This window comes from Pteropus alecto, unplaced genomic scaffold (assembly GCF_000325575.1).
Source record: "Pteropus alecto unplaced genomic scaffold, ASM32557v1 scaffold80, whole genome shotgun sequence".
Classification (NCBI taxonomy): Eukaryota; Metazoa; Chordata; class Mammalia; order Chiroptera; family Pteropodidae; genus Pteropus; species Pteropus alecto.
The window spans coordinates 3,832,391-3,860,132 of record NW_006430460.1 but is presented as its reverse complement, the minus strand read 5'-3'; the positions used below and the strand labels follow the sequence as shown (position 1 = coordinate 3,860,132).

Genomic DNA, 27,742 nt, shown 5'->3' with positions numbered 1-27,742 from the left:
TTAGGACGGCACGTGGTCAGGCTGTCGTGCGTGTTACAGAAAAACATGCTGGGTTTTAACAGGATCAGGAAGAATAATGAATATGTATTTACTGTGCAGAAGGCTGACGGCGAACACAAACAGGTGAGTATAACTGCTTGTTTCAGTAACGCATTCTTCTACATTCCAAAATACACCACCTCATGAAGTCCCACCGCTGAACGCTGTACGTAAAATGACACTAGATACAATTATCCTCTAAAATAAACAGCAAAATGGAACAAATCCAACATCTAAAATAGTGTGGTCTTTAGCTAAAGAACATTTCTTTGCTTCCCTAAAAAAAAATACAAAAAGAAACCAAAAGATTTCTCTATTTTAATTTTAATATTTAAAAAAAAAAAACAAAAAAAACAGAATTTGAATGAATTCATTTAAAGAAGCCAGAGGAACAAATGCACTGTGCGAGAACAATAACAAAATCCTCCAAGAAAGATTATTTTAAGAAATTAAAGTTTTGGACTCAGAATTACAAAATTAGGCAGAAAGAATTTTGCATAATAATATAATGATGGGAAAAATCATTATCACATGGTAGCAACTCTGTCTCAAACAATAAAATAAATATGAAATAGGTAATGGATAGTAAGAATAAAATGGAATTTCCATATCTGTAACCACTAAATACTTTGACTATTTGACATTTTCAAAAATAAAACTTCCTCAACAATGGAGAAAAAGATGTATTTGTGTGTGCCAAGTTAAAATTGAGCATTTAAAGTCATTAAAGTAATACTCTCCTAGTGACTTCTCAAAATTGCTACTGTCTATAATAGAAGACACTGGTTTAGACTAAAAAGAATGCATGTCAGAAAATGTCAGTATGTTTGTCCTAAGCATTTTTAAAATTTGAACCTGAATTCTAATTAAATCAGTCACGAACAACAGTAAGATGATGAAGTAACTTAAAAAGTACACCCAACTCGGCCTCAACAACCTCTGATGACCTGGAAAGTACCTTCCTCTTCTTATTTAAAAAAGGTAGTTCCCATTTCCAGCTACAGATATTCAAGAATGTCACTCTCACCAAGTGAACTAAATAACACTCTACGCATTTGGACCATTTAGCAGTATTTCACAATGCTGAGGTCAGGCCGGCGTCCGCCTTCACGTGCTTCGGGACCGCCCGCACACACATGGCTGCATGCCACGGACCAGGAGCTGGTGTCTTATCCTTGGGTGACATCTGCCTGACCGAAGCCCAAACTTCCACGCGTGTTCTTATCCAGAGAGAAACCGATCCAATGGACAAAAGGGGTTTATCTTAACTTTTTTAGACATAGATTTTAATCACACACACACACACACACTTATAGTTTCAAATGAAATGGTTTTGGTCTCAATCGATTCGTATTGTGTCTTTTCAATGTGAAACTCTCCCAAGATCCACAATTAAAAAGGCAAAAAAGAACAATGTGTTTTATAACACATCCTAAGTATCCAAAACAATTAGCTGCTAAAGTTCAGCACTGATTAGTCATCAAAAACATTGCCATTTAGGGAAACAGAGACACGACAAATTTTAGAGAAATCGTCTACGTTGTTAAAAGCTGCGTCGCTGAAAATACGGGAATAGCCTCGCTTTGGGTAACACCCAAGTTAGGAACCGGGTCAAACGCTACTTCGCGTGCGGAGGAACGCGCTGAACGACCCGCTGGTGGCGCCCGCGCCCCGGGGCACTCGCCTTGTAGTACCAGTCCTGGAACTTGCGGCAGCAGTCCTCCCCGCAGAAGTCCCGCACCACGCCGTCCAGCTCCTTGGTCGCCCCCTTCTTACACAGCTGCGAGCAGTAGTTACAAGTGACACACCTCAGTCCCAAACGCCTGGCGAAATCCTGTTTGTACAAGAGTTTGCAGCCTGGAAAAGATGAGGTTTGAAGAGTAAAACAAAAACATGTCAAAAAACTAATGTTTTAGGTACGGAAGAGCTTACGGCTAATACAGCGTTAGCTTCACAAAGTGTCGATAAATTCACATATTAAGTCCTCTTTCGCTCCTGATCAACCCTGTGAAATCTACTGCGATCAAAACCGACCTGTGAAAATTCAAACAGGACATGGCGTATTGTATTAGATACCACGTGGGTTCCAATAACGAATGTTCCAAGACATTCGCAGCTCGTAATGTCTCAGCACCACCTTGTCTTAACTGTAACCTTGCTCGAGTATCACAAACACACCAAACGGGCATTTTAGTAATGGAACAGTATCACGAGGCGGTATATTCGGCCATTGGGCACTTAGCTGGTTTCTCGCTTTGTCTCGGTCAGAAATGAGGCTGGTTTAACACCTGGTGCAGAGGAGATGCTTCGCTACCCTATTTCTCCAGTAAACTGCTTCTTTCAGCCCCCGTGCACTTGCACGGCTGCATGGCTGACACGTCGGTCTCACTCATATCTCCTCGGACATCTCTGAGCTCGACGACCCCCACGCTCTACCCGTGCTGCGCCACGTAAGGACGAGCTTCCTGCCTGTCCTTTAACGGAGAGCGGGGTGACATCGCCTCCACCCTCTGCCCTCGTCAAGCCAGTTTCAAGCGATCCTTCGCACTGGTGAACTTGAACTGCAATTTTTAACATGTAATTCACTTGGCAAATAGTTATTTTTATATAACTTATTTGGCAATTAATCCATGACTATGAACCACATTTTAAAACATTTTTAATATTTTACCTTTATTAGCTTTCCTTTCCTAACTAGATTTTGATGGTAGTACCAGGTACTATATGTTTTATCATTTCTGACAGGTTCCAGCACAGAACTAGGTGCAGTTAGAGAAAACACAAAATACGTTATTAAACAGGAAAAAAACACATCCTTTTAAACCTTTTATTGCTCATCTACAGTTATAAGTCCCTCTGACTAAAATTATGTTCTCAAACATCTATTACCTATTTGCTGCTACTTGTCTATTCGTTCTAGTAAAATCCACGTGGTACAAGGTCACTGACATGTTAGCCCAGCGGTCCCCAACGTTTTTGGCCTCAGGGACCAGGGCTCCTATGAGACTCAAACACCTGATGATCCGAGGCGGAGCTGAGGCGGTGATGCTGGCGCTGGGGAGCAGCCGCAGACACAGAGGAGCTTCGCTGCCCCGCCTGGCGTTCCCCTCCGACCAGGGCTCCTATGAGACTCAAACACCTGATGACCCGAGGCGGAGTTCCTAACAGGCCACAGACTGGTACTGTCCGCAGCCCAGGGATTAGGGACCCCTGTTAAGCCAGCAACGTGCGGCCTGGTTCCTAACAGGCCACGGACCGGTACTGTCCGCAGCCCGGGGATTTAGGGACCCCTGTTTAGCCAGCAACACCAACACATTCAGACTTAGGAATCACTACAAATATCACTACACAAAACTGCAGGTGTAAGAAAAGCTAAATAAACTCAGAAACAACCTTTTCAGTGGAACACTATGTCACTTTCCATTATAACTGACATCTTAACGGGAAATGTGGTTACCTTTCATCCCAGGTAAAACATACCAGCCACACCCACGAAAAGGAGGGCCCTGGTTTATAAGCAGCACCCCCTGCACGCGGGCTCCGCGTGGAGTGTGCAGGGCACGCCCAAGGCCCAGGGGCACGGACCTGTCATCCAGTGCCACTGCTACTCCCTACTGCTGGCATTTAACGACCTTTTTCTTGCCAATAACTCACAGCAGAAATCCACAGAGAAAGTGGATCCAGGACAAAAAAAAAACTGACTGGAAATGACTAGATGAGGACAGCAGATTGGAAAGCGGGGAGTTCGGTGCCCGGGACCAGGGAAAGCATAGAAAGAGGAAGCCGGCTCAGAGCGAGAGCCACCGACCCAAAGCCACAGCTACACTCCGGGTTCCCACCTCCGGACCGTCAGAACTGGGCCTGGAGTCTGCCGCCCGGCGCCAGCACAACGAAAACGCTGTGAACGGGGACAGAGGGCTCCCGAGTGCGCTCCGGCAGAAACCAACGAATCCCCGGAATCCCAAACTGAAAACCTAAACATATTTTCGCGCTGCAGTGATGCCACGCGGGGCACGCGGGGCAGCGACGGGCGCCCCTGGAAACGCTTCACGTCCACGCCGACCGTCAGATCCGGTCTGCACGCTGACAAGTGACACGGTCATGCTCTTACTGTGCCCTCACGCTTCCTGGAATGGAGAAACGGGCCACCCACGTTCTTAACCAAGCGAGTCGGTAGAAAAGCACCTTCACCTTTTCTGCTCAGCCACACTCACACCGCGCGGCTCCTCGCGACGCCGCGGCCACAGCCTGGACACGCTCTGGCGGAAGGACGCGCACTTGCCTTCGCTGCAGAACGGCCTCTTGGCGCCGGACACGCTGACGGCTTCGTGCAGGGTCTTCTCCTCCTGGCAGTACTCGCAGTAGGCGACGATGCAGTGCAGCTTCTTGTAGTCGTCGGCGCACGCCCGGCTGCAGAACTGGTGCACTTTGCTCTAAACGCAAAGGGAGCCGCGTGAGCGTCGGGCACACACCTCGCGGCGACGGTGCGAGAAAGCCAGCCGCGACGGCGGACCGACGCCAACGCCTTCGCCTACTCAGGGTCACTGTCCCTGCGGCTACGCGTCCGACAGACGAGACACCGAGCCTGCGAACTCACAGCCCCACCGAGCTCCAGAGCACTACGTCCACGGGGCCCCGGCGACAGGGATGGCGGGATGACAGGAAGGGAGCCGAGAAGTCTGGGGATTATGAGAGTTTCCCTCTAAAAGACGCCTTCTTCATTGGGTACAGTCAGGTAGGCGGGACTCCACACCTGCCACCTGCGCCCGGGGAGCGCTACCCAGAGCCGGCATGGGCCCTGTGCAGCTGGGGACGGCGGGGTCCCCTGAAGGGAGGCCTGGCAATCACTCGGTCCTCCCAGCCCCAAAAGGAGCCGGGACACCTGTCAAACACGCAGCCGGGCGGCACAGGTGGAGGCTTGGGCAGCTGCGGAGGATGCGACAAGGTCTATACCAGCCCCGACAGGAGCCGAGACAGCCGGGGACCACGGTAAGGAAGGTGGGGGGCCGCGAAGCAGCTCGCAGGGCGGGGCGGGGCAGTCCCGGTGGGAAGGGGCCCCCACGGACACACGACCCTGGGCGGGAAAGCCACAGCGAAACTGCCACCATGGACCTGAGCAGGACACACGGGGTGCCCGCCCCTACCCTGGGGACAGGCTCGGCTCCCGCTCCATCTGAGGTGCTTCTTACTCCGTCCCGGCACCCGCACCCAAGTGACAGAGAGCAGCACAGCGACGAGCCTGCGGAGCCAGCGGGGCTGGTGGGGCCTGCGGGGCTGGCGTGCAGGTGGCAGGGGGCCCGCCCCACCCAGCGTGTCATCAGCACGCAGTCCGTGCGGACCTCCGTCTCCGAGGGGACGCCGCTCTGCGTGCTGCTTGGGGTGCCTGCCCCCCACCCCGCTCCTTTACTCCTCCTTCCCGGGCCTGCAACCGTCTTCCTACTACGACTTATCAGAGGGTCTCAGTCACCGAGAATACCACTGGGTGCCAACGTCCAAGGACGCCCAGTCCGAAGGTTCTTGAAACTGCACCAAAAGTCACTACACAGCTTTCTAGGGACTGAGGTGCGAACACGGTGAAATTCTCGACTTCTAACGTCCTTCAGAGACCGTACCCGCCACCTTCTCCCCAAGACCTGCCAGACCCTCCGGTGCGGGGGGGTCACGGCCACCTGGGCCAGCACACGTCTCTGCCCCCCCGGCAGGTGAGAGAGAGGATGGCTGCAGACGAACGCTGCTCAAGACGGCAATGCGCGGCTACGGCCACCGGCCACGGTGGCACCCGCTCATCCGCCCCGCCCCGCCCCGCAGCCAAAGCTAATGAGCGCTGTTTCTGGTAATGGCAAAAAGTAAACTAATAAACTGGTGAGAAAGGGAAAACAAATTCAGATTCGAATTATGCAAGGTACAGCACAAGCCATACAGTCACTGATGTTGGAATAACCGTGTACGGTGTCCGGTGGGTACCAGACTAAGCAGAGGGATCATTTTGTAAGGTATGAGAATGTCTAACCACTATGCTGTACACCTGAAACTAACTTAAAGTAATATTGAATGTCAATTGTAATTGGAGAAATTTTAAATGAGGATTTTTTTTTATTAAAACGCAATTATAGAACATTAAATGACAACATAGTAAGCGACTACCAGATTCTATCTTACAGGTAGCAGGCAATACAAGATATTAGAGTTCGCAGAAAATATTCATAAGGACTGTGGGGAATGGGGAAACACTACAGACAGATGCTCCAGGTACATGCTAAACAAAGTGACACTCTGCACACGATCATGAGCACAATATACGGTGACTATGACTTCAGTAATTCTTTATTTTACTTAAAAAGGAACAGATCCTTTGTAAGTGCCACTGCCGCATAGGTAAACACTCATCACAAAATCTGAGAAACGGACCCTTATCCGCTCAGAAATTGACTCTCAGATGGAAACGTCACGGTCATTCTACCAGACCCTGATTGCCGCGCCAGAAAACAACACGACAAAACAGCACTTGCCTCCCATTCCAGGATTTCTGGCTTTGAACAAAAGGAATTTTTGCAATAGTTGCATTTCAACTGAATATCACTTGGAGCTACAAACTGGCCGTTTGGAGATGACTGCATACTTAGCGCCTGAAACAGAACAAAGAACAAAACATACTGAGCCCAAGACGGATTTCAGAATTTTCATTCGTGACAAATGTCAAGTATCAACTAGGTCCAGAAAAAGAATACGTATTTTGCTTAAATATTTATTCACATAAAATTGCATTTCTGAATTTTATCTTTAAAAAGTATGCTAGTATATTAAGTTCTATGAACCTGAAATTCATTTTTTACTACAGGACTATTACTAATCTTAAAATATATGAAAAAGAAAAAAACAAAATACCAATCGCGATTTTTTTTTTTTCTTTAAGAAAACGTAAGCAAAACTAGTGAGGCTTTTTGCTCTGGTCCTGAACTAGTAAATAAGCGTCTTCGGCGCCCGGCGCGCAGCCGAACAGCTAACTCACTGCTGCTCGCTGCGGCCGACACTTCCTCTCCAAGTCCATCAGGGAAAAAAAAACCTGCCTGTGTTACTTTTTAAAACTGATCGTTTCTTACACAAAGTTGGGGGGAAACATTTATAAACTAGTGCTGATACCAGGAATTTACGTAAAACAATTTACAGAATATAAAAAGATAGAAGCATATATGGGCTTTAAAAGTTTTGCCCTAATCTGAGTAGGTGAGTGCATTATTGATAAGTTTAATTTTCATTCTTTAATCCATAATACATTACGCAATATTCTGAATGTACAAATACTTAATAAAATCTTTTCACTGTGGCAGCGGAGGGAGGAAAACACCTTTATCATTTTTTAAACTTCTGCATACATCGTTCGACACATGAAAAAATAAAACCTGCAGATTTAGGACAGTAACTATCGAGTAAATATGTTTTTTAAATAAAAACCACCAACATTACCCTTAGTATTTCCAAAAAATTAAAGTCCATTATTTTTCAAAACAAATGAAAGCCATCCTGTCATCTTACTCTGAAATGGAAAAACATCTAATGGTTTGCTTTAAGATAAAGAAAGAATGAGGAAAAATGCTGCTTTTCTGTTTGTCAGCCTTGCGTTACTTTCACGCAGTCGCAAAGTGATGAGGCTGCGGACAGACTGATGGGGGCGCACTCCTCAGGAGCAAGAGTCTAACTTAAGCGTGTTTCATACACAAATGGCCTCATCAAAACCATGGGCAATACACGTTGCAATCAAAAGAGAAAAGTGGTTAATATATTTTCAATTAACATTTCATTTACCCAACATCAAAAAGGAATGAAGGTGTAATCTGACCAGCAGCACGCCAAAGACCCTGCCCTCCGCGCGTCTAATCAATCCTCATTCCTTAATTTCTAGTCCCAAGCGATGTCTACCGCGCTGAGGATATAGCAATGGCCACTATCCCAGCTTCCAAAGCAAAAGGTCTGTCTTCAATGCGGTCTGTCACCTAAGCTCAGTTGAGGATATAACGATAACAAAAACCATTCAGCCGAATTCAAAACCACCTCAGCTTAAAGGCTAATAACGGCTGGAGTCACAATAACATACTCGAGACTGCGTTTTCAGTCCAAGTAAACTAACACAGAGGGCGGTGCTTACAACGCAGCTGCTGGACAAACGAGCTCAGGGAGCATGGCCTGGACGCTGGTCAGAGCTTTTATGTAATACCCTGAGATGTTCACCCACGGCAAGGAGGCCTACGTAGCACGTCACCACACTAAGTCCCCTCTAAACTGTCCCTCCTAGTGGTCGGCGGGCTTAAGTCTGAACACGTCCAGTACTGCTGTCTTCTGAGACTTGCCATATGCCAGCTTTGAAGGCCTACGTCACCTACCCAAGTGAAAAATGTCTCCCCGGAACTGATCCTGTATTAAATTAGGGCGGACTACAGTCCCGTCCCCCGTCAGCTGGCTTATTTCTGTTATACGAAGACAGCACTTGCGCTCCCCACTTCCAGGCTAAATACTCCTGCGCCCTCCACAAAACAGAATTCCTTTAAGAGTCACACGATGTTATTCAAACCACCTATTAAGAAAGTGCTATACATCAGGCACTGAGCTCAGTTGTATTTATTTTCCTTCCAAGTCTAGATCAGAGACACAACGGAAGGTCAATTAGAGCACCCGAGCTAAGGAGAGAGCAGCTGCAGCTGTCTCCTGCGACTCTAAACCTCCACCCCAATCTGACTCTCGACAAACTAAAAACAAAGCACCATAAGTAAAGATAAAGCGTAGAACACTGTGCATTTTCTATGTACATTTTATTGGAGGTGAGGGTTATACAAAATAAATAACAAACCTGAAATTTAGCCACACAGCTGGAATTGCAAAAGTTATACAGTTTTCCATCAGGCATTGTGGCTTGATACTGAGGTAAAGAGTTTCGCTTACAAAAATGGCAAATAATTCCCAAACCTAGGAGAGAAGAGGGACAGATCTGATTTGTCTATGAAGTAATGAGTCTTTTAAAAATGTCTTAGTAGACCTCAGAAAAGTTTCTTAACAGAACCTTCTGTAAACTACCCTTTTATACATTTCCAAGATTATTTACACCTTAAAAAACACTGTCACAAAAGAGTCTGATGTGACATCTCTAAAACGCACGCGGATACATGAGACGATCTTGGAGTTAATCACGTGCGCATGAAAAACGGTGTTAGCTGAGAACACAGACATAGATAGAACTTCAATAATTTAAAAATTAAAAGAAATATGCAATGATCCAAACCATTAAAAAGTGTTCGGTGAGGGAGTCTGGCATGCTAATAAAGTTCATGCGGCTAAAACGAGCACCGCGACCCAGGTAGAGGACAGGGCGGCGGGCCGTGGAGGCCCTGGGCCCCGCCGCCCGCCCCGCACGCCCAGACTCACTCTGTGACCGCGCGCACTTGGTCTTGTGGCTGTTCATGCAGGCCGTGGAGCAGTACGGCTCCATGTAACCGTTGGGGCCAATGCACTGCGTCATGTCGAAAAATCTGCACTGCGTTCGGCAGCCGGTACAAGTGGTCAGTTTTCCGTATTTCTAAAATTCGAAACAGAGAAAGATAATTAAGAGAACCGCAGTTCAACTAGAAAAAAAAAATCGTTATTTTTCATGACACCTTTTCTCTCTGCAAAACAATCCCGTTAATCTTCTCGGGCTTAGGGAGCCAAGTCCCCATGGGGACGCAGGCTGTTCCGAGAGATGCAGCTGGATGAGGTTCGAACACAAGAGACGATCTCGGCTAGGTCGCCTTCAAAATCTGTTTCCTCTGTTAATTTATCAAAGAAAGGCACAGTGTTCTGTTTACAATAAGGGCACACTCCTTAGTCATTAGACAGAAGAGATGAAATGGACCTAAAAATGTAAGCCTTGATCATCAGATGAATACGGTTCTTCGGGGAAGTAGTTGAAGCTGTTCATCACGCACCCCACCGAGCTGCTGCTGCTCCCCGCGCTTCTGGACCGACTCTTAAAACTGATTCACCACCTACTTCCTACATTTAGAATCTTATTCAACCCCAACAAAATATAAAAATAAGTATTTTTAAATTAAAAAAAAAACTTCATTCGAGATGATTTTGGGCAGCGGAGAGGAGCAGTTAAGGGGGATCGTTTTATAAACTGTATAAATGTCTAACCAATGTACTATATACTTGAAACTAATAACACAAAATTTGAAAAATGATTTTTGGCTATTAGTTATAATTAAAGTTAATCGTTAGTCAACAGATAATAATGAAGTCGATCCTTCTGCCAAGGGTGAGGATTTGCCAACACTGATATAATTCAAAGAAATGAGGTCAAACGTATGAAGGTAGGAAAAGGAAGCACACTTTGAAAGGTACTAGGCAAAAGCAGCATCACTGAACTATACGGTCTGACAAAAACCCAACTCGAATGAACTGTGTTTGTATTAAAAAATCTACTTGATGGTCACAATCAGAAATCGAACATAAGGAAAGGCAAGCCTTTTAGAGCAACTTTTATTTGAGCTCTCTTCTGAGTGGTTACAGAACCGTCATAATCAGTTAAATCGAATATCACTTATCGTGTTGCAAAATAACCGTATCCATCTTCCCATCTGATGCTGAGGTCGTTTTACTCATCTGCATACCTGGCGGCATCTAATACAGTGTGACCATCTAAGAAGGCCTCAAGATGTTCCATGGATGGATGAATAAACAGATGTCAGGGAAGATGACAATCAGGCCAAAAATAAAGTTGCATGCATAAACTTCACGAGCACCAAAGGACTTCAGAAAATAAAGGCAGTAAACTGGAGTACAGACAATAACCGAAAACAAATAACTAACAGCAACATCAAAAAAAGAGGAGAAAATCCAACTTTTTCAGCATACGACAAATAAAAGAGCGGGGAGAATACAGCTATTTCCGTGCCGTGCCAGGAAGGCACGTCACATTCATCTTTGTAGCATAAAAAATAACCCATGCTGCCTTATTCCTCATTTACTCAAGTAACACTTAAAGGAGCCCTAAGTTTTATTTTTCAAAGAGGAAATCAACCTATTCTTCGATCTCTGATAGGCTCCAAAAAGAAATATACTTATCGATCAAAGGAATGACAACGAGGAAGAAATAAAAATCTATTCAGTCGAATTACGACTCTCCCAAAGTCAGAGCGACAGGAGAGAATGCTCTGGGCTGTGTCTGGAATGAGAACATGTTCTCCTGAGGCCTGTATAATGATTTCGATTTTATATTGGGGAAAAGATCAAAGAAAACACATCGATGAAACAAAGGCAGATAAAAGAATGTTGAAAATCCGACACCACCACACAAGTCAGGAACCCTAAAAACACCAGGACCCCCCGCCCCGTGTCACAGGATCACGGAGACAAACGGCCGCTCGCGGCACGTGCGTGCACGAAACCACCACGCAGCAGCCTCAACACAGAACTGCTCCACCAATAATCCAGTGAATGAAGTCTAACTGTCCAATCTAATCTTAGATTAGATTTTTTTAATTTATTAGAAACATCCTTCAAGTTGAAATGATTGTATGGGCAGAATGGTTAATTATCAAGTTTTAAGACGTACCGATAAAAAGCAGACCAGTTGAATTGGGTCAAGAAAACAAGGCGCTAAGCAACTGGTCGCACAGACGAATACTTTTATCTGAAGAGAATGAGGAAGCACTATCAGGAAGACAGAACCGTTCATACTGAAAATATTTTAACATAGCTGCTTTTATCGTGACCACGACTTCAAAAAACAAAAAAGACCCACTTAACGGAAGAACATTAGCAAAAAAAAAAAAAGCCTGTGCCATGTTCTCTGCTTCACATGTGAATAACGGGGACAACCACGTTCAAATTTAATGCATCCTGTGAACGTGCACTATGTGATTTAAAGGAACGAAATTAAATGGAACGAGTTCACAACTAATGCAGCCCCCATTCGGGCATGGAGAAAAATAGACCCACTTACAAATTTGGTGCAAAAAAATGAGGCAGAACTGATGGAAACGAGATACTGGTAGTGTTAAACGTAAATATGAGCCAGTTTATGAAAAACTGGCTCATTTTCAGTCTACTTATTGGAAAACGGTGCCTCACATTTTAATTTTAACCCATTCCAGAGGAATATCAAAACTGACCATCACGTGATTTTAAAAGTTGCTGTTATTTTTCCTTTCATGTGTAGGTAACGCCTTTATTTCACTTAGTACATTTGACTAAGCGAGCAGACGACCTGAGCAGGCGCTCGAGAGAGACGGGTTTAATGGTCTTGCTGCTGCACATCTAACCCAGGGCACGGGCAGCAAGACTTGGCCAGCACGGAGGCTACTTCCTTGTCACATTCAAATACAACTTAAACTTGACTTGGGTCCACGGCACTGCATAGAAAAAAATTACCTTTCCATTCATTAACATCTAGCTGAAACGTGGCATTCTGTTTCATTCTGATTGTAAGCGACAAACCACGTGAGCTTTAGCAGAACCTATGACTTTGTCAAAAAAAAAAAAAAATCCCCAGTTTTTTACATCGTACTGGCAGACAGCTCGCTATATCATCACGTTCCACATTACTTCAGAAAGCACTGTCGTTATGAACCATACTATCTCCTGACCTAGCGCATTCACGAAGCATACATATGACATCTGAAAATTTTTAAATGACTTGATAACTCTCTTAACTGACTCTGGCCGTGAGCACGGATGTTGTATCTTACGCGTTCGATGCCATTCTGAGAACTGGCGCGCCCACACGACTAAGGCCATCAAACGCTGCAAACAGTCAAGAGCCCGGATCAGAGGCAGAGGTGAGGAACGTCGACAACGACAGGATCTAGCACTCATTTTTACAGTACGTGAAGATTAAGAGATAAATTCAAGTAAAACTTACACTTCATTTATTCATAAAACCCTAAAAGTAGAGCTCTTTATGTCGCAAGACGTGTATGCAGAGAAAAAGTCCAAAAAATGTATACACCACTTTATGTTACTTTCTTCATTACTGCATAGTTTATAATTTTTCCTTCGACACACATCTACTATTTCTAATTAAAAATTTTTTCTAACTGACCATGGATGCCAAAAATAGTGGGTAAAGTCTGCTGAGCAACAGGATGTTTACATAGTATAATATATCCCCCCCAAAAACTTACTAAATACAGACGGAAAAGTAGCGACGGTCCCTGGGGAGCCCTGACAGCCACCTGTTTAACAAGCGAACCAGGTTAACACGCAGTCCCGGGGCTGACACTGAGGGAGACACCACGCAGGCACAGTCGCCCTTGCGAGGGCGTCCGTGCCGACAGGTGCGCTCCCTCAGCCCGAGGCTGGGACAGCAGTGGAGCAGCCTGAGGGCAGGCCAGCAGCGTCCCGGGGGACTCAGACGGGTCAGGCCTGAGAGATAAGGAGGGGCTGGGGCACCACGTCCCGAGAGCAGCCAGGACGCCCGCCCCAGCCCGATGGAGTGACGGAGACCAGCTTTCACTCCCCGACCCCCATCTTTAGCAACTAGGAAACTCGATGAAGGGCAGGAAACAAAGACTGTTAAACAGTGCACAGAATAACCTGTTCTATGAAAGTAAAAAATCAAGCAGTAGAAACAGATCTGGAAATGACAGATATGAAAACAGTAAAGATGTTGAAAGAGCTATGATACATAGTCAAAATCAGCAGCAGAAATCATGAACGTAACGGGGCAAAGAACAGAGAACAGGAGACTCGGATGGAACTTCTAGACATGACACAAGATCCGAGGTGAAAAATACACTGCATTTAATTTTGTTAGGTAAAAGATTAGTAAAATTAAAGATAAAACAACAGAAACTCTCCAAACGAAGCAGAAAGGAAAAAGAGACTAAGAAAAGAACAAACTAAATCATAGAGCCACCGTGATCACAGGACCCTAGCAGGAAGTCTAATGTATCTGGAATTGGGGTCTCCAAAGAAAAGAGGGGAAAAATGAAAAAGTTTTAAGTGACATGACGGCCTGCGACCCTGGATTACATGGGCCCCAGACAAGCCGCGACGTGTCCCCTCTGCTGTAAGGGACATCAGTGGGCGGACGTGAGGAAGGCTGCAGTTCACTCGGCCGGCAGCACCACATCAAAGGACACCCTCGCGGTGGTCACAAGGCCACCGTCACACCTGTCCTGACCGTGTGCGTTTATTACTCATGTACCGCTTTATTCACTTGGATTAATGGGAATATAGATTTGGAAATGATTTTGAAAGAAAGGGTTTTGTTTTTTTTTTTTAATCTTTCGAGTAGGCACCAAAGAAAGGGACTCTTTTTTTAAATTAAATTTATTGGGGTGACACTGGTTAATAAGGAGAGGGACTTTTATAACCTATAATTGAGTGCCTACCGGGGACAAGGTAGTGTGCACTAAAAAATTATATCTGACAATAACTTTTTAACAATATAAAAAACGAGCTTATCACAAGACACGTAAAATTTAGTGAAAGAAAAAGTTCGTGCATATCTTAGAGGTAAAGTAAGAAAACAATCATCTGATATATTTTAAGTTCATAAATTTTAATAGACAGGCATGCCTCATTTTATTAAGATTTATAGAGCTTTTTACAAATTGAAGACCTTCTACCAGCAAAAAGATCACTGAAGGCTGCAATGGCTAGCATGTTCAGCCAGAAAATGTTTTTTAATTAGGGTAGGTACACTGTGTTTAGACATAACACTACTGCACACTTAATAGACTACAGCCAGTATAACGTAACTTTTTTATGCACTGGGGAACCAACACACTCCGGCGACACAGTTCACCACAGCCTCCGCTTTACGGCAGCGGCGTGGAGCTGAGTCCCAGGTACTCAGGGAGGGAACCAGCGAACCAGCAGCGGCCCACGCAACGGTGGGGCCTGGACCCCAGCTGCGCTCCTGCTTACCTCGGGCTGCATTAAGAAAGACTCCTGCATGTGATCGCGAACCTCCTTCCGGGAGCTTGGGTGGCTACCTACCTAAAAGAGATTTTCAAACGCTTTACAAAACATATAAAGAAAGGCTGCTAGATCGAAAGGCAAATAAGCAATTTGTAAAAGTTGATTCTTAATTACAAACTCATTCCAACTTTTAAAGAAGTCTATCTGTCCTGTCCCCAGTGCCACTGCTCAAGTTAAGAGAATTATCAAATAACTTAAATTATCCTACAGAAAAACTCTTTTAAAAATAAAACAATACTAATAGGGCAAGGAATTAAAAATACACCCTTAGATTTGACTCACCTATACATAGAATTTATAAAACATCACCTATCTCTTAGATGACAAGGTATCTTAAAATCTCACTGAAGTCTATTCATACTTATAATGATATCTCGAAGCATTCTAAATTAAGTGATTTGGGGTTACGCAGTACAATTTTCATCATCTGCAAATGGGCTATTGTGGGAGCTCATTTTAAAGAACATGTGACAGCGTCCGGCACATACGCATTTACATGCTTACTCCTCGCAGAAAGCATCCTGCTTTCCATGAAAGACAAAACGCTATGCAAGACAATGAAAAGTGACTGAAAGTGTTAAGAATTACAGTATCCACTGGCAGGATCTAGGTTATTAATTTTTTGTATCGGTATGCTACAGAAACTAACTGACCAATGGGGACATAAACGATGGCAGCCAAGTTCAATGTCAGAGACGAAGGTCAAAAAGGCCTCGAGGGGACGGCAGGGACAAGAAAAGGTCACCGTACAATTTTAGTTCCCAGGCTACAGGAAAAGGAGAAGTGACCAGAGCAGCTGTGTGGCGTTTCCGGGAGTGTCCCAGTGACGACCTATGCACGGCTTCCCACTTCCCCACTGACAAATTATGACCACACAGTATGTGAATTATAAAACATGAAAATACTGTGAAAACGGAAATGAAGCTTTTAAAATCATTTTTATTTTATGAGAGAATGAGGACTATGTCTGATCCCCACCAGAGTGGAAGCCTTTGGTGTCGGTGGGGGGCGTGGCGAGCAGTAAGGAGGCCCCCCAAAGCCTCGGGGAACCAGGCCTCCTGCTCCCCCCCAAGCAATAACGAGGAGCTCCTCCCCCCACAGTGCCACCGGAGGCCACAGAGAGGACCTGGACTTCTACTGCCACCTGGCAATGGGGAGGTGGCACCTCTCTTTTCCTATGGACCAGTGTCAAATAAAGCCAGCTGAAGCCAAAGGTTTAAATAGGATCCATAGTATCATGATACCCAAAATGTCCAGGCTGCAATAAAAAATAAAAAATCACTTATCCTACCAAAACCAGGAAAACACCAATTTAAATGGAAAGCGACAATCAACAGATGCTAACACTAAAAACACAAAGATGTTAGAACTGACAAAGATTTTTTTAAGCAGCCATGATAAAAACGCTTCAACGAGCAATGAAAACCACTTAACAATGAAACAGATTCTTATCCAAGAAACAGAAGATCTGAGAACCACATGGAAATTCTGTAAATGAAAAACACCCATAATCAAAAAAAAAAAAAAATCAGTGCCTGAGGTATGTCCAAAAGAACACAGGAGCCAAGTGAAAATGCCCCCAATGGCCAAAGCTAGAAAATTATGAGCAACGAATCAAAGCAGGACCGATTTATAACCCAGAGTATAAATATCCATGAGTCCCTACCGATATTAATGAATGACTGAATAAATTAATAAATGCAGAAGAGAGAAATCTCCGCAGAAAAGTCCCAGGTCATCTACATACTGCGGTTAAGGGGCGGGGCTTCGGCAAGGCCATCGGCATCAACCTCGCCGGTCACGAATCCTGCCGACAGAAACGCCCTTGTTATGTGATGAAAGTGGCAGAGTGCAGAAGGCAAACGCCTCTGCGACCTTCCTTCCCCCAGTCTGGGTAATGATGAAAGAAACGGCGGACAAGTTCTGACGCAGGGACATCTTACAGCACGCCTGACCCCCAAGCACCTCCACGGTCAAACACGGTCAAAGAGAAAAATGACGGGGGAGTGAGGAACGGGTTAAAAGTTAAAAATGTCACAACCAAGAGGGGCCTAGGGTGACGTGGTTACGGAATACAATGCGGTATCCTGGATGGGCTCACAAAACAGAAAAGAGACATCAAATAAACGTTAAGGGAATCCAAGTGAACTACGAACTATGAACTTTACAAATGATAACGTGCCAATGTTGCTTTATTAATTTTAGCGAATGTATCACAGTACTTTAAGGTGTCGATAAAGGGGAGAACTAGGGGGAGGGGGCTGTAACGAGAGAACTCTGTACTATCCGCTCCGATTTTTTGTAACATTAAAACGGTCCGAAAAAAATTAAGCATTAGTAAAAAAAAGTAATAACCACAACAACCAGAACAAAAAACCCCAAGAGATGGGACCGACAGCAGAATGGAGGAGAGAGAAGAAGGAGTCTGTGAAGGGGAAAACAGAAATTATCCAATTTGAACAACAGAAAGAAAACAGACTTGGAGGGAAAAACTTTACAGAGCCTTGGGGATTTGCCTGACTAGAAAAAAATGGTATCTCTCTCGTGTCGTTAGGGTCCCAGGAGTAGAAGAGAAAGGACAGGGCTGAAAATGCACTCAAATGTCTGAAAACACTGCAAATTAGGCAGAAGACAGAAACCTACAGAGAGAAGTAGCTGAGCAAACCCTAGAAAGGACAAATGGAAAGAACCACCACAATACATCGCGGTCAAATTTCTAAAAAAAAAATGGGAGTAAAATTTGAACAAAATTAAAATTTGAATGAAGACAAAAACATTTTTTGAAACAACCAAAGAAATAGAGAAATACAATTGGAAGGACAGCCTAGGAAGACAGCAAACTTTTAGACAATAGCCCCCCTCTACTCATCCAAACACCATAGGAAAAAAACACAGCACTGACCCCACCCACACCAGCAAAGGCCAAGTGGAGAGCCCAGACTTGCACCTGACCTGGTTTCAAGGTGATGCCCTGCCCCGCGCCCAGCCAGGGAGAGGTCGGCAAGGGCCAAGTGGGGAGCCTGACCTCTGCCCCTTCAGCAAGTAGCGAGGCACCCTACCAACGACCCCCTCCAGATGAGAACCAGCTAAGAGAGTCAGGATTTTCAGGAACGACTAGCAGTAACAAAATTACAATGATGGAGTCTGAAGAGCAGAAAGGAAAAAACGAATGAAGAAAAGTGAACAAAGCCTAAGAGACCCGTGGGACAGATCAAGGGGATCAGCTTGGGCACTACGAAAGGCCCAGAAGAAAAATGGAGAGGCACGGAAGATTATTTGAAGAAATAGCGGTTCAAAACCTCACAAATTTGATAATGGACACAAATCTACAAAGCTAAGCAGCACAAGACGTTACAAGTAGGATAAACTCAAAGACATACACAACAGGACATTATAATCAAACTGTGGAAAGACTGACTCCTGAGCAGCAAGCACAAGGAACCCTCAGTAAGATTTGCCACCAATTTCTCAGCAGAAACCATGGAAGCCAAAAGGCCGTGAGATGACGTCAGGTAAAACACTGAAAGAAAAACCTTTCAATCAAGAATACAAATCCAGCAAAACTATTGCAAACATGAAGGAGTAACCACGACAAACCCAAATAAAAGTGGGAGGAATCTGTTGCCACTAGACCCGTCCTGTAAGAAATGCTAAAGAGAGTCAAAGACTGATGCTGAAATGAACAGACGCTGGACGGTACCTCGACAACATGATTTTAAAGACAAATGCACTAAAAATAATTGTCTCTTATTAGGCACGCGATGCTTAGAGGTAATTTATTACGATATAAAGGGGGTGGGCATATATGGGAACAGAGTTTTTAACTGTTAAGTTTTTATGGAATCACATGAAACAGACACAAACTTAGGCTGTTAAACATCATCCTCGTGGTAACCACAGAGACAGTATCTAAAAATTACACACAAAGGAAACGAGCAGAGAAAAACGACTCGCCGCAAAACCAACACACACACGAGGTGGCAGCAGCGGAGGGAATGGGTCGCAGGGACGGTACTGGACATACGGGAAAAAAAAGGCAGGAAAGAAATCCTTCCTTATCCGAAATAACTAAATGTAAATAGATTAAATTCTCCAGTCAAAAGGCAGATGTCAGTAAAATGGAAATAAAAATGATCCGACTATAGGCAGAGTCTACGAGAGACGCGCTTTACATCCGAATCCACACATTAAGTCAAAAATGAAATGAAGAAAAAAGATATTCCATGCAAATGATAACGGGAAGGAAGCAGGAGTGGCTGTGCTAATATCAAACAAAACAAAGTTATAAAAGCTATCGAACACTGACGTGAGACCATAAGCAGCGTACACCGGCGAGAAGGTAAATCGGCAAGACGTGACAATGACAGGCACGAACGCACCAAGGACCAGAGTCCCAAGCAGAGTAAGCGAATGTCGCCAATCTGACAAAACGGACAACTCCACGAACACAGCTGGAGAACTCAACAAGCCACCACTTCCGTGGGGACAGGAGACAGCCCGGACGGGCGGCGAGTGCTTGGGGACCAAACATGTCCACGGCGCCAGGGGCCACAGCAGTGAGGCAGATGTGCCACCAGGCCGCGGGGACACTTCGCCAAGGCCATGCCCGCCCCCAGGGACTCTGGTCAGGGACCCCGGTCACGGACAGAGGTCAGGGATGGAGGTCAGGGAGCTGTGTCCTGGCCGCGGCCTTTACCGCCCTGGAGAGACGCCCGTGGCGCCGCAGACTCAACCCATCAGAATCGCTTGACGGACCAGCACAGCGCCACCAGGGCGAGGGTGTGAGGTGACGGGCTCAGAAGCGCAAAGGAAAAGAATCTCAACGCAAAGGGACCAGGTAGCCAGGAGGCCAGCCAGGCTGGGGGTCGCAACACCAACGACTCGGTGACGGGCTCCCAGACGAGGCCCCCCAGGCGGCCCACCCGCTCGCAGTCCCACTGAGACTCGAGCAGACCACTCCCATCAGCACTGAGCCCGGGGCCAGGCTGAAGTCAACCTTTTTAATAAACTATCAGTTGTTAAAAAGAAAAACTCTGTGCCTTTTCAATCATAATAGAATGAAACTAGAAATAAATAGAGAAAGAAAAACTGGAACACTCACAAATACAGAGAGATTAAGCTACACACTCTTAACCAATTCATCAAAGAACTCATATGAGAAATTCGAAAATACTTATTTAACAAATGAAAACCAAACCACGAAACACCAAAAGTGATGAGATGCAATCAGTGAGCAGGGCAAAATTTGTAATCTAAATATCTATTTTTAAAAAGATCTCACCTTAAAGAAGTAGGAAAAAAACAAACAAACTAACCCCAAAACCAGACTGAAATGACAGATTAAAGCAGAGATTAAAAAAGAGAGAGCAGGAAACCAGAATCGATGGAACCAAAAGTTGATCACTTCAAAGAGGCTGACGAACCTTTAGACTGGGAAAAACAAAAGATGCAAAGAACAGAGAAACAAAAGGGATGAAACTATGGACATTCCCCACAAATATACCTTTGCCACTTCTGTTCAGCATAACAGTGAAAGTTCTAGCCAGGGCAATTAGGAGAAAAATAATGAAAGGCATACAGACTGGAAAGAAGTGTAACTACTGCGATTTGCAGATGACATGACTCCGTATACAGAGAGAGAATCCCAAGGGATCCAGAATAAAGCTACTAAAGCTAATAAATGATTTCAACAAAGTTGGAGGGTACAAGATAAACACTCAAATATCAGCTGTGTTTCTAAAAAACAGCAATGTGCAACCTAAACAGGAAATTAATGAAGCGATGCCACTAACAACAGCACCTCAAGAATAAACTACCCAGGTGTAAATGTAACCAAGGACTAAAGGCTTGTTCACTGAAAACTACAGAAGACTGCAGAAAGAAACTAAGGAAAACCTAAATAGATAGGAAGACAGCCTACATTCATAGATAGGAAGATTTAACACTGCTGAAATGTCAACAATATCCAAAGCAATCTACAGACCAATGCAAGCACTATCAAAATTCTAATAGCCTTTTCTGCAGAAATGGGAAAGCTGGTCCTCAAATTCTTATGAAATTGCAATAGATCTAAAACATCCAAACAATCCTGAAAAAGAACAAAGTTGGAGGACTCATTTCCTGATTTCAAAACTTACTACTAAGACAGTTATCATTAACAGTATGGTACCTGCATTAAGAATCAACATGCAGATCAACAGAATACAGAACCGAGAGTCCAGAAATAAACCCACCCATCTATGGCCAATTAATATTTGACAAGTATGACCAATCCATTCCACAGTGCTGGGACAACTGGACCTCCACATGCAAAAGAATGGTAGGTAAGTTGGACGCTTGCCTTATACATAAACAAAAATTAATTCAAAATGGACCAAGGACCTAAGAATAAACACCATAAAACTCTTAAAAGAAAACACAGAGAATAAACCATCTTGACCTTTGATTTGGCAACAAATTCTTAGTTATGGCACCAAAAACATGATCGACAAAAGAAAAAAGGAGATAAATTTGACTTCACTAATATTAAAAACTTTTCTGCATGAAATGACATTATCGAGAAAGTAAAAAGACAGTCCACATACGGCAGGCAATATTTGTAACCATGTTATCAGACAAGGGATTAACATTCACAATATGCAAAGAATTCCTACGACTCAAGAACGAAAGAAAACACAACAAAATTCAAACATGGGCAAAGGAATTCCATAGATATTTCTCCAAAAATATACAAAAGGTCAATAAGCACATGAAAACACGCTCAATATCATTAGTCATCAGGGAAATGCAAATCACAACCACAAAGAGATACCATTTCACACCTAGTAAGATGACTATAACAAAAAAAATTTTTTTTAAACGAAAAATAAGGGTTGGCAAAGATGGAACCCTCACGTATTGCTGGCAGAAATGTAAATGAATGATCCAGTTGTGGAAAACAGTCCACAGTTCCTCATAAAGCAAAATGTGCAACTACCCTATGACCCAGCAACTCCTCTCCTAAGGATGTACCCACAAGAACTGAAAACAGACTCAAGCTGATACCTGCGTCCCAGTGTTCACTGTATCGCCATTCACAACAGCCAAAAGGTGGAAACAACCCAAATTACATCAACACACAAGTGGATAAATAAAATGTGGTTCTGCTGGGAGCGGGCATTTAAAACCAGTTAAAAATACGCCTGCATATAAGTCTGTATACATGCCCACACAAAATCATGGGAGAGAAAACCTCATTTAAATAACAAAAAAATAAAATATTCATGAACGAAGTTAACAAGAAAACTGGTGTCACAAGCAGAATGAAACCCTTTGTTCTGACACCATAAAGACGCTGGCTCTCGAGATCGGTCATCTGGAAGTGGACAACACGTGCCCTGTAACTCAGCTCTACGCCAGGATACATCCAGATGGGTTAAAGGTTTAAATACTAGATGAAGCCTCACGAGCATGAGAGGAACGTGGAAAATATTCCACGTTTTATAGCCCGGGACTGAGGAAAGTATATGAAGCAAAATCCAGAAGCGATAGAACTGTTAAATATGACAACTTAAAATTAGAAACTGTACATGACAAAAAATGTCTATAAGCACCCAATCACAGTTATACGTCACGTGGATGGATCGCGATCCATACTGACGTCATTTCCATGAAGTTTATGACCAGTCAAACCACGACGCTGAAGGTCAGGTCGGTGGCTACGTCTGAGGCGGCGGAGGGGCAGTGATCAGGGGACAGAAGAGGGACCGCTGGGAAGCGGCAGGTGTTCCGTGTCTTGACCAGGGTCTTACAAATTGAGACACAAAGCTCAGATGTGACATTTCAGGTAGCACTGTGAGACAGGATTACTAGCTCCACAGCTTTGCGCGTGGTCAGACGGGGCAGTCTGCCCCAGAAGCAGGCGACCACGGTGGGGCCAGGGTTCAACCGAGGCCAGCCAGGAAAGCCAGCACGCTTCCCGAGCCTTCCAGGAGCTGCACACACAGAAGCAGCAGCAGCGACATCGATCAGCACACCGAGTCCCGGAGATCACGACCAGCTGCACCTTTCCGTCACTACGAAGCTGAAGTGTGCCACCCACAGAAGTGCAGACCCACGGAAGCAGGGGACCGGCGCGACCACTGGACTTTCCATTGTACGGTTCCCGGCACCAGCAGAGTGCCAGCAACATAGTAGGTGCTACATAAATGTTTCAGGAACCAGTGACTGGTGCATTTTGCTCCTTAAAATAAATGTTCGACATAATGGGAAAAATTTTGAGATCGAAGCCCAAACAACAACAAAAATGGGTAAAAGATGTAAACGAATAATTCACAGAAAAGACGGTCAGCTCTGAGATGGGAAAAGCTGCTCACCATCGTTCCTAATAAAAGGGACACACGCGAAAACAACTCCGCCGGGCCACGACCGGCTGGGACGCCCTGAGCGCACAGACGATGCTCTGTAATGAAGACATCAGGAGGTAATACGTTTTGAATATTCATTTTCTTTGTCTTCAATACTGTCACGGTCTGAACTGTGTTACCCCAAAATGTGTGTCTTGAAGTCCTAACCTCCCATGAGGCTGCGTGTGGGACAGGGCCTCAGGGAGGCAGGTGGGGGTAGATGAAGTCCTACAGGTGGGACAGGTAAGGGCTCCTCATGGAAGAGGAAGACCGACCTCTCTCTTCCTCCGTCTCCCTTTGCATAGAGAAGAGACCACGTGACAACGCAGCAAGGAGGCCACCTGCAAGCCTGGGAGAGCAGCCTCACCAGAAACCAACGCGGAGAAATACCTGTCCTTGGACCTCTGGCCTCCAGACCTGTGAGAAAGCGACTCCCCGCTGCCTGAGCCCTGCGGTCTGTGGGGTTCTGTCACGGCGCCCGGCAGACTAACAAATACAATTTATCTGTAAGTTTCTCTAATTTAAGTTTTAATGACGAGTGTTTATAACCAGCTCGCAAAAGTCGTGAAAATTCACCTTGTGCGGCCACACTGTAAGAGGAGGAAGCTCTGTGCATAACGAGAGGGGGGTGATTTCCAAGAAACTCTGTGAAGCAACACCGGAAGGCCAGTGAAGTGCATATGGTATGCTGTCTTTTATACAGAAAAAAAGAAAAACTAAGAATGAATTATGTATTTCCTTAATTTTTCAGAAGGAACATAAAACATAAAAATAGTAAGAACTGAACACTGATACCTATAAAGGATGAGCAGGAATCAAGAGAAATAGACAGAAACAGGAGCTGGACTTCTCTGAGTTTATCTTTTTTTATGTACATTTTACTTTCGAAGCGTACGTATGAATTCAAAAGTAAACTAAATTAAAAAGACCTTAAAAACGAAATTAACCTTAAAACTGAAAAATGAGATAATCCTAAGCTAAGCTTTAACAATTTGAAAAATCATTATCTGCAACCTCTCCACCACCCACGACAGAAAATTCAAAAGAGGACTCATTCTGGTAGCATTTCCCCTTATATTTAAAAAAATCACAAGTTTCTTTCTAATAACCTATATATATTTCAGCATTCATTTGAGACAAGTCATTTCCAAGACGTGAAGATAATAAAATGGAATGAGATTCCAAGACGAATCTGGTTAATACATGCTGGTGAAGTAAAACTATCAGGACAATTGAAAACACGCTCGGAGGAGTGGCAGACGCGGATGAGATCGCCACTTACCTGTTTGTACTCGCTGACACAGCCCTGGCAGCAGAACCTCTTCTGCTGCCCGTCAATCACCAGGATGTTGTGCCCGGCCCCTCTGCTGGGCAGGTACTCCCCACACTGCTCGCAGCAATTCATGATCAGACCGTTGGCCATTCTGTATCTATTAAAGCAGTGGTCGCTGCACAGCTTATGAGTCATATTTTTAAAGCTAACTTCATGGCGAATCTAAGAGAGAAACAACACACAAATTTTTTTTTACAAAATGAGTATGACAAGTAATCAAAAAATGAGGCGCTCCGATAAAAAGATGCCTCAGTGAAAAGCTTCTGTGAAAAGCTTAAGACAAAAGACGAAGGACATTTCGTTATCCTTTAAACCAAATTCATACACACAAGGAACACACATATGGAGGGGGAGCCACCAGCGACTTCACTACAAATTTCTCTAGAGGTCTCTGAAGATGAAACAAGCCAGCTTCACTTGATATAAAGCTTCTGAAACAAACAGACCTGAAATCTTTAGACAAATCCAAAAGGAACTATAAATAGGTGCAGTGCTCTGGAAAAGGGAGTCGAGAACCCAGCTTATAAATAATTCCAGTGGGGCATGTGTACACAGGTTGCTTCAACCAAATGCAAACACTTAATACCATGTTGACAACATGAAGTTGTAAAAAAACTCCCTCCACGGGTTCTACCTCTTAAGCAAGCTTGTCTTTCTTATGTAGTCGGCCTCTTTGTTCAAACACTACGGTTGTGTCTGTGAGCACACCTCACCTCAGGTAAAAGCAATAAATTGCACTTTATATTGTATTATATTTTAACTCTTCCTAGATCGTTCTCCCTATGGGGTACTCAGATCCACTTCACACCTCCTCACGTTTAAGGAAATACACACTCGTGAAAGAGTATCGCAACTGTCAAGATACGCCCGTTGGAGCTAAGTGACAAAGCACGAAACACAGACCTCTGTCAGTTTACCGCAGATCGTACACCTCGACTTATTCAGCGCCCCCTTGGCGGGGCTCTGTTTGTCCTCGTAGAGGGACAGGCAGGATGTGCTGCAGAACTCCTGGAAGGACTCGCTCGAGTCCACCTGGGCAACAATGGTCCCCTTCATGGCGGTTATGTCTCTGAAAACGAGAGCAGCGACTTGGAGTGAGATTCTATTTCCAAAAAGTCGAACGTAAGAGCAATAACTGACATTTTCAATTTCCACGGAAGCAAAGCTTTATACTATTAAATGCTTGCCACAACCTAGTTTATCCTCAAACTCCTTAACGAGGCTCTCAGATGTTAGAAACAAAAACAAAAAGGCTGTTGTTATTTACATAGCGTTTAATGTCAAGGCCCGATTTACTGAGGTACAAATTTACAATGCCTCGGGTAAGTAGAAAGCAGGAGATGTCGAGGTCACGGGGCCATGACACATATCCTAGAGAGGGCAACTGAGCTTAAACGCACCCACAACCCGAAACGATCCCACCCACCATCCCGCACAGCTCTGTCACTGCAATCAGAAACGTTAGGAAGCGACAATACAGGTGACCTCTGCCATTCTCCTTTCATTCTGAATTTCAGGATCCCGTACGGCAGTATACAAGTCTGCTGCTGTAAAGCAGTCTAAAGAGCACACGACGACTGCTCCAACATTTGAATTTGTTGGACTTGTACAGAGCACGAAGCCCTTTCCAAAGTCCTAGGACCAAAACCGTCCTTGCTGACTTGGGCTGCTCCGGACAGTGCAAGAAAACCCACCTGCTCTGAACGGGAGGTGCCAGACTCTGCTTATTTTTAACTAGCGAAGCCAAACTTAAAAGCTGGCAGAAGAGAACACCCTGTCTCTCCAAGGCTGTCAGAGAGCTGGCATCTGTCCTGCAATAGTGAGTACGCTAATGACTTAATGTTCACGACATACATAAATACACGTAAATCCAAAGACTTGCCAATTTTTAAATAATCTGAATAGGAAGACAGTGTGAAATCTGATCTAGTTTAATATAGAACTAGTCATACATAAACTGCTTAACAATTTTATCTGCTTAGAACTAAAGTCTTATAATTAATAATGTAAACGTGTATGTATTTTTCGAAATTCAGGGAGTCCACTGGAGCTTACAGACAAAACTAGTTGCACGGCTGGGCACCTGCGTCGACCGCAAAGCCCGTCCATGTCAGACGCCCTTCTGGTCCGAAGATGCTGGCCGGGCGGAGAACCCCTTGAAGCTACCTGAGACTCTGGCAAGCTCCCTGAAACCCCACGCCACCAACATGCGGCCCCGCAGGCCCCACGGAGAGGGGCGGCTTACTTTTTACACATGACGCAGAGTTTCTTTGGAGCAGGCTTGTGCGAGAAGGAGGAGAGGCAGGTGGTGGAACAGAAGAGGTGAGCGGATCCTTTCCGTTGGTAAGCCGTCTGTCCCTTCTGTAAAGGTTTCTTGCAGTTTGCACAAGTGACTTTAACCGGCTTAGTGGGTTGCTGCTGGGCGGAAGGCGGGAAAATCTGCTTGGGAAGCGAGGCCACTGGCGATAAGGAGTCCACCCCGGGCTGCTTCTGATTCCGGGGGAACGACGCTGACTGCGAGATCCACGAGTCTTAGAAACAAAACACAGGAAGAGGCATGGAACAGGTATTCACGCACGGAGGCTCACGCCACACAGCTCTGGCTTCCCGTTCCCAACAGGCGTGGGGCAGCAGCAAGGCCACAGCAGGCGGCGGGGACGGACGCGGTCCCGGGGCAGGACTGCTGGCGACATCCGCGCTCCGTCGCACTCGCCAGACCTGGGAGCTGCCCACACCCTGCGCCTAACTCCCGTCTGAACGCGCCGACGTCGCACGACTGGTGGCACTGAGCGAGCGACACGCGTGACACACCGCGGTGACGCGCACGCAGCGGGCACTGCGCGCGGGCACTCCGCGTGCTGGCTAGCGGTTTTTAAACGGGGACTGATTTACAGAATATTACTTTAAGCGAGGGACGCGTCCCTCGACATACGAGTATAATAACCCCCGACCGGCCACCGCCTTCGACAAGGTCACATGCGACTGCAGGCGACACGGCCTTCGAAGAACCGATTTTCCACAACGCTCG

General features: G+C 45.1%; 1 protein-coding gene across 4 annotated transcripts in view; it reads right to left on the bottom strand.

Annotated features, from left to right (window-relative positions):
• ZMYM2 (zinc finger MYM-type containing 2) overlaps positions 1 to 27,742 on the bottom strand; it is a 65,842-nt gene that overhangs the window by 10,905 nt on the left and 27,195 nt on the right. For 3 of the 4 annotated variants that reach the window (XM_025046954.1, XM_025046951.1, XM_025046952.1), the window contains 9 exons: positions 26,960 to 27,245; positions 25,618 to 25,783; positions 24,664 to 24,876; positions 14,944 to 15,015; positions 9,454 to 9,604; positions 8,882 to 8,997; positions 6,549 to 6,665; positions 4,322 to 4,472; positions 1,724 to 1,896 (listed from right to left, as the gene is read on the bottom strand). In XM_025046954.1, coding sequence (XP_024902722.1) covers positions 1,724 to 1,896; positions 4,322 to 4,472; positions 6,549 to 6,665; positions 8,882 to 8,997; positions 9,454 to 9,604; positions 14,944 to 15,015; positions 24,664 to 24,876; positions 25,618 to 25,783; positions 26,960 to 27,245 — 1,445 coding nt within the window. The remainder of the gene's footprint in view (positions 1 to 1,723; positions 1,897 to 4,321; positions 4,473 to 6,548; positions 6,666 to 8,881; positions 8,998 to 9,453; positions 9,605 to 14,943; positions 15,016 to 24,663; positions 24,877 to 25,617; positions 25,784 to 26,959; positions 27,246 to 27,742) is intronic. The other variant, XM_025046953.1, reaches the window with a different exon arrangement.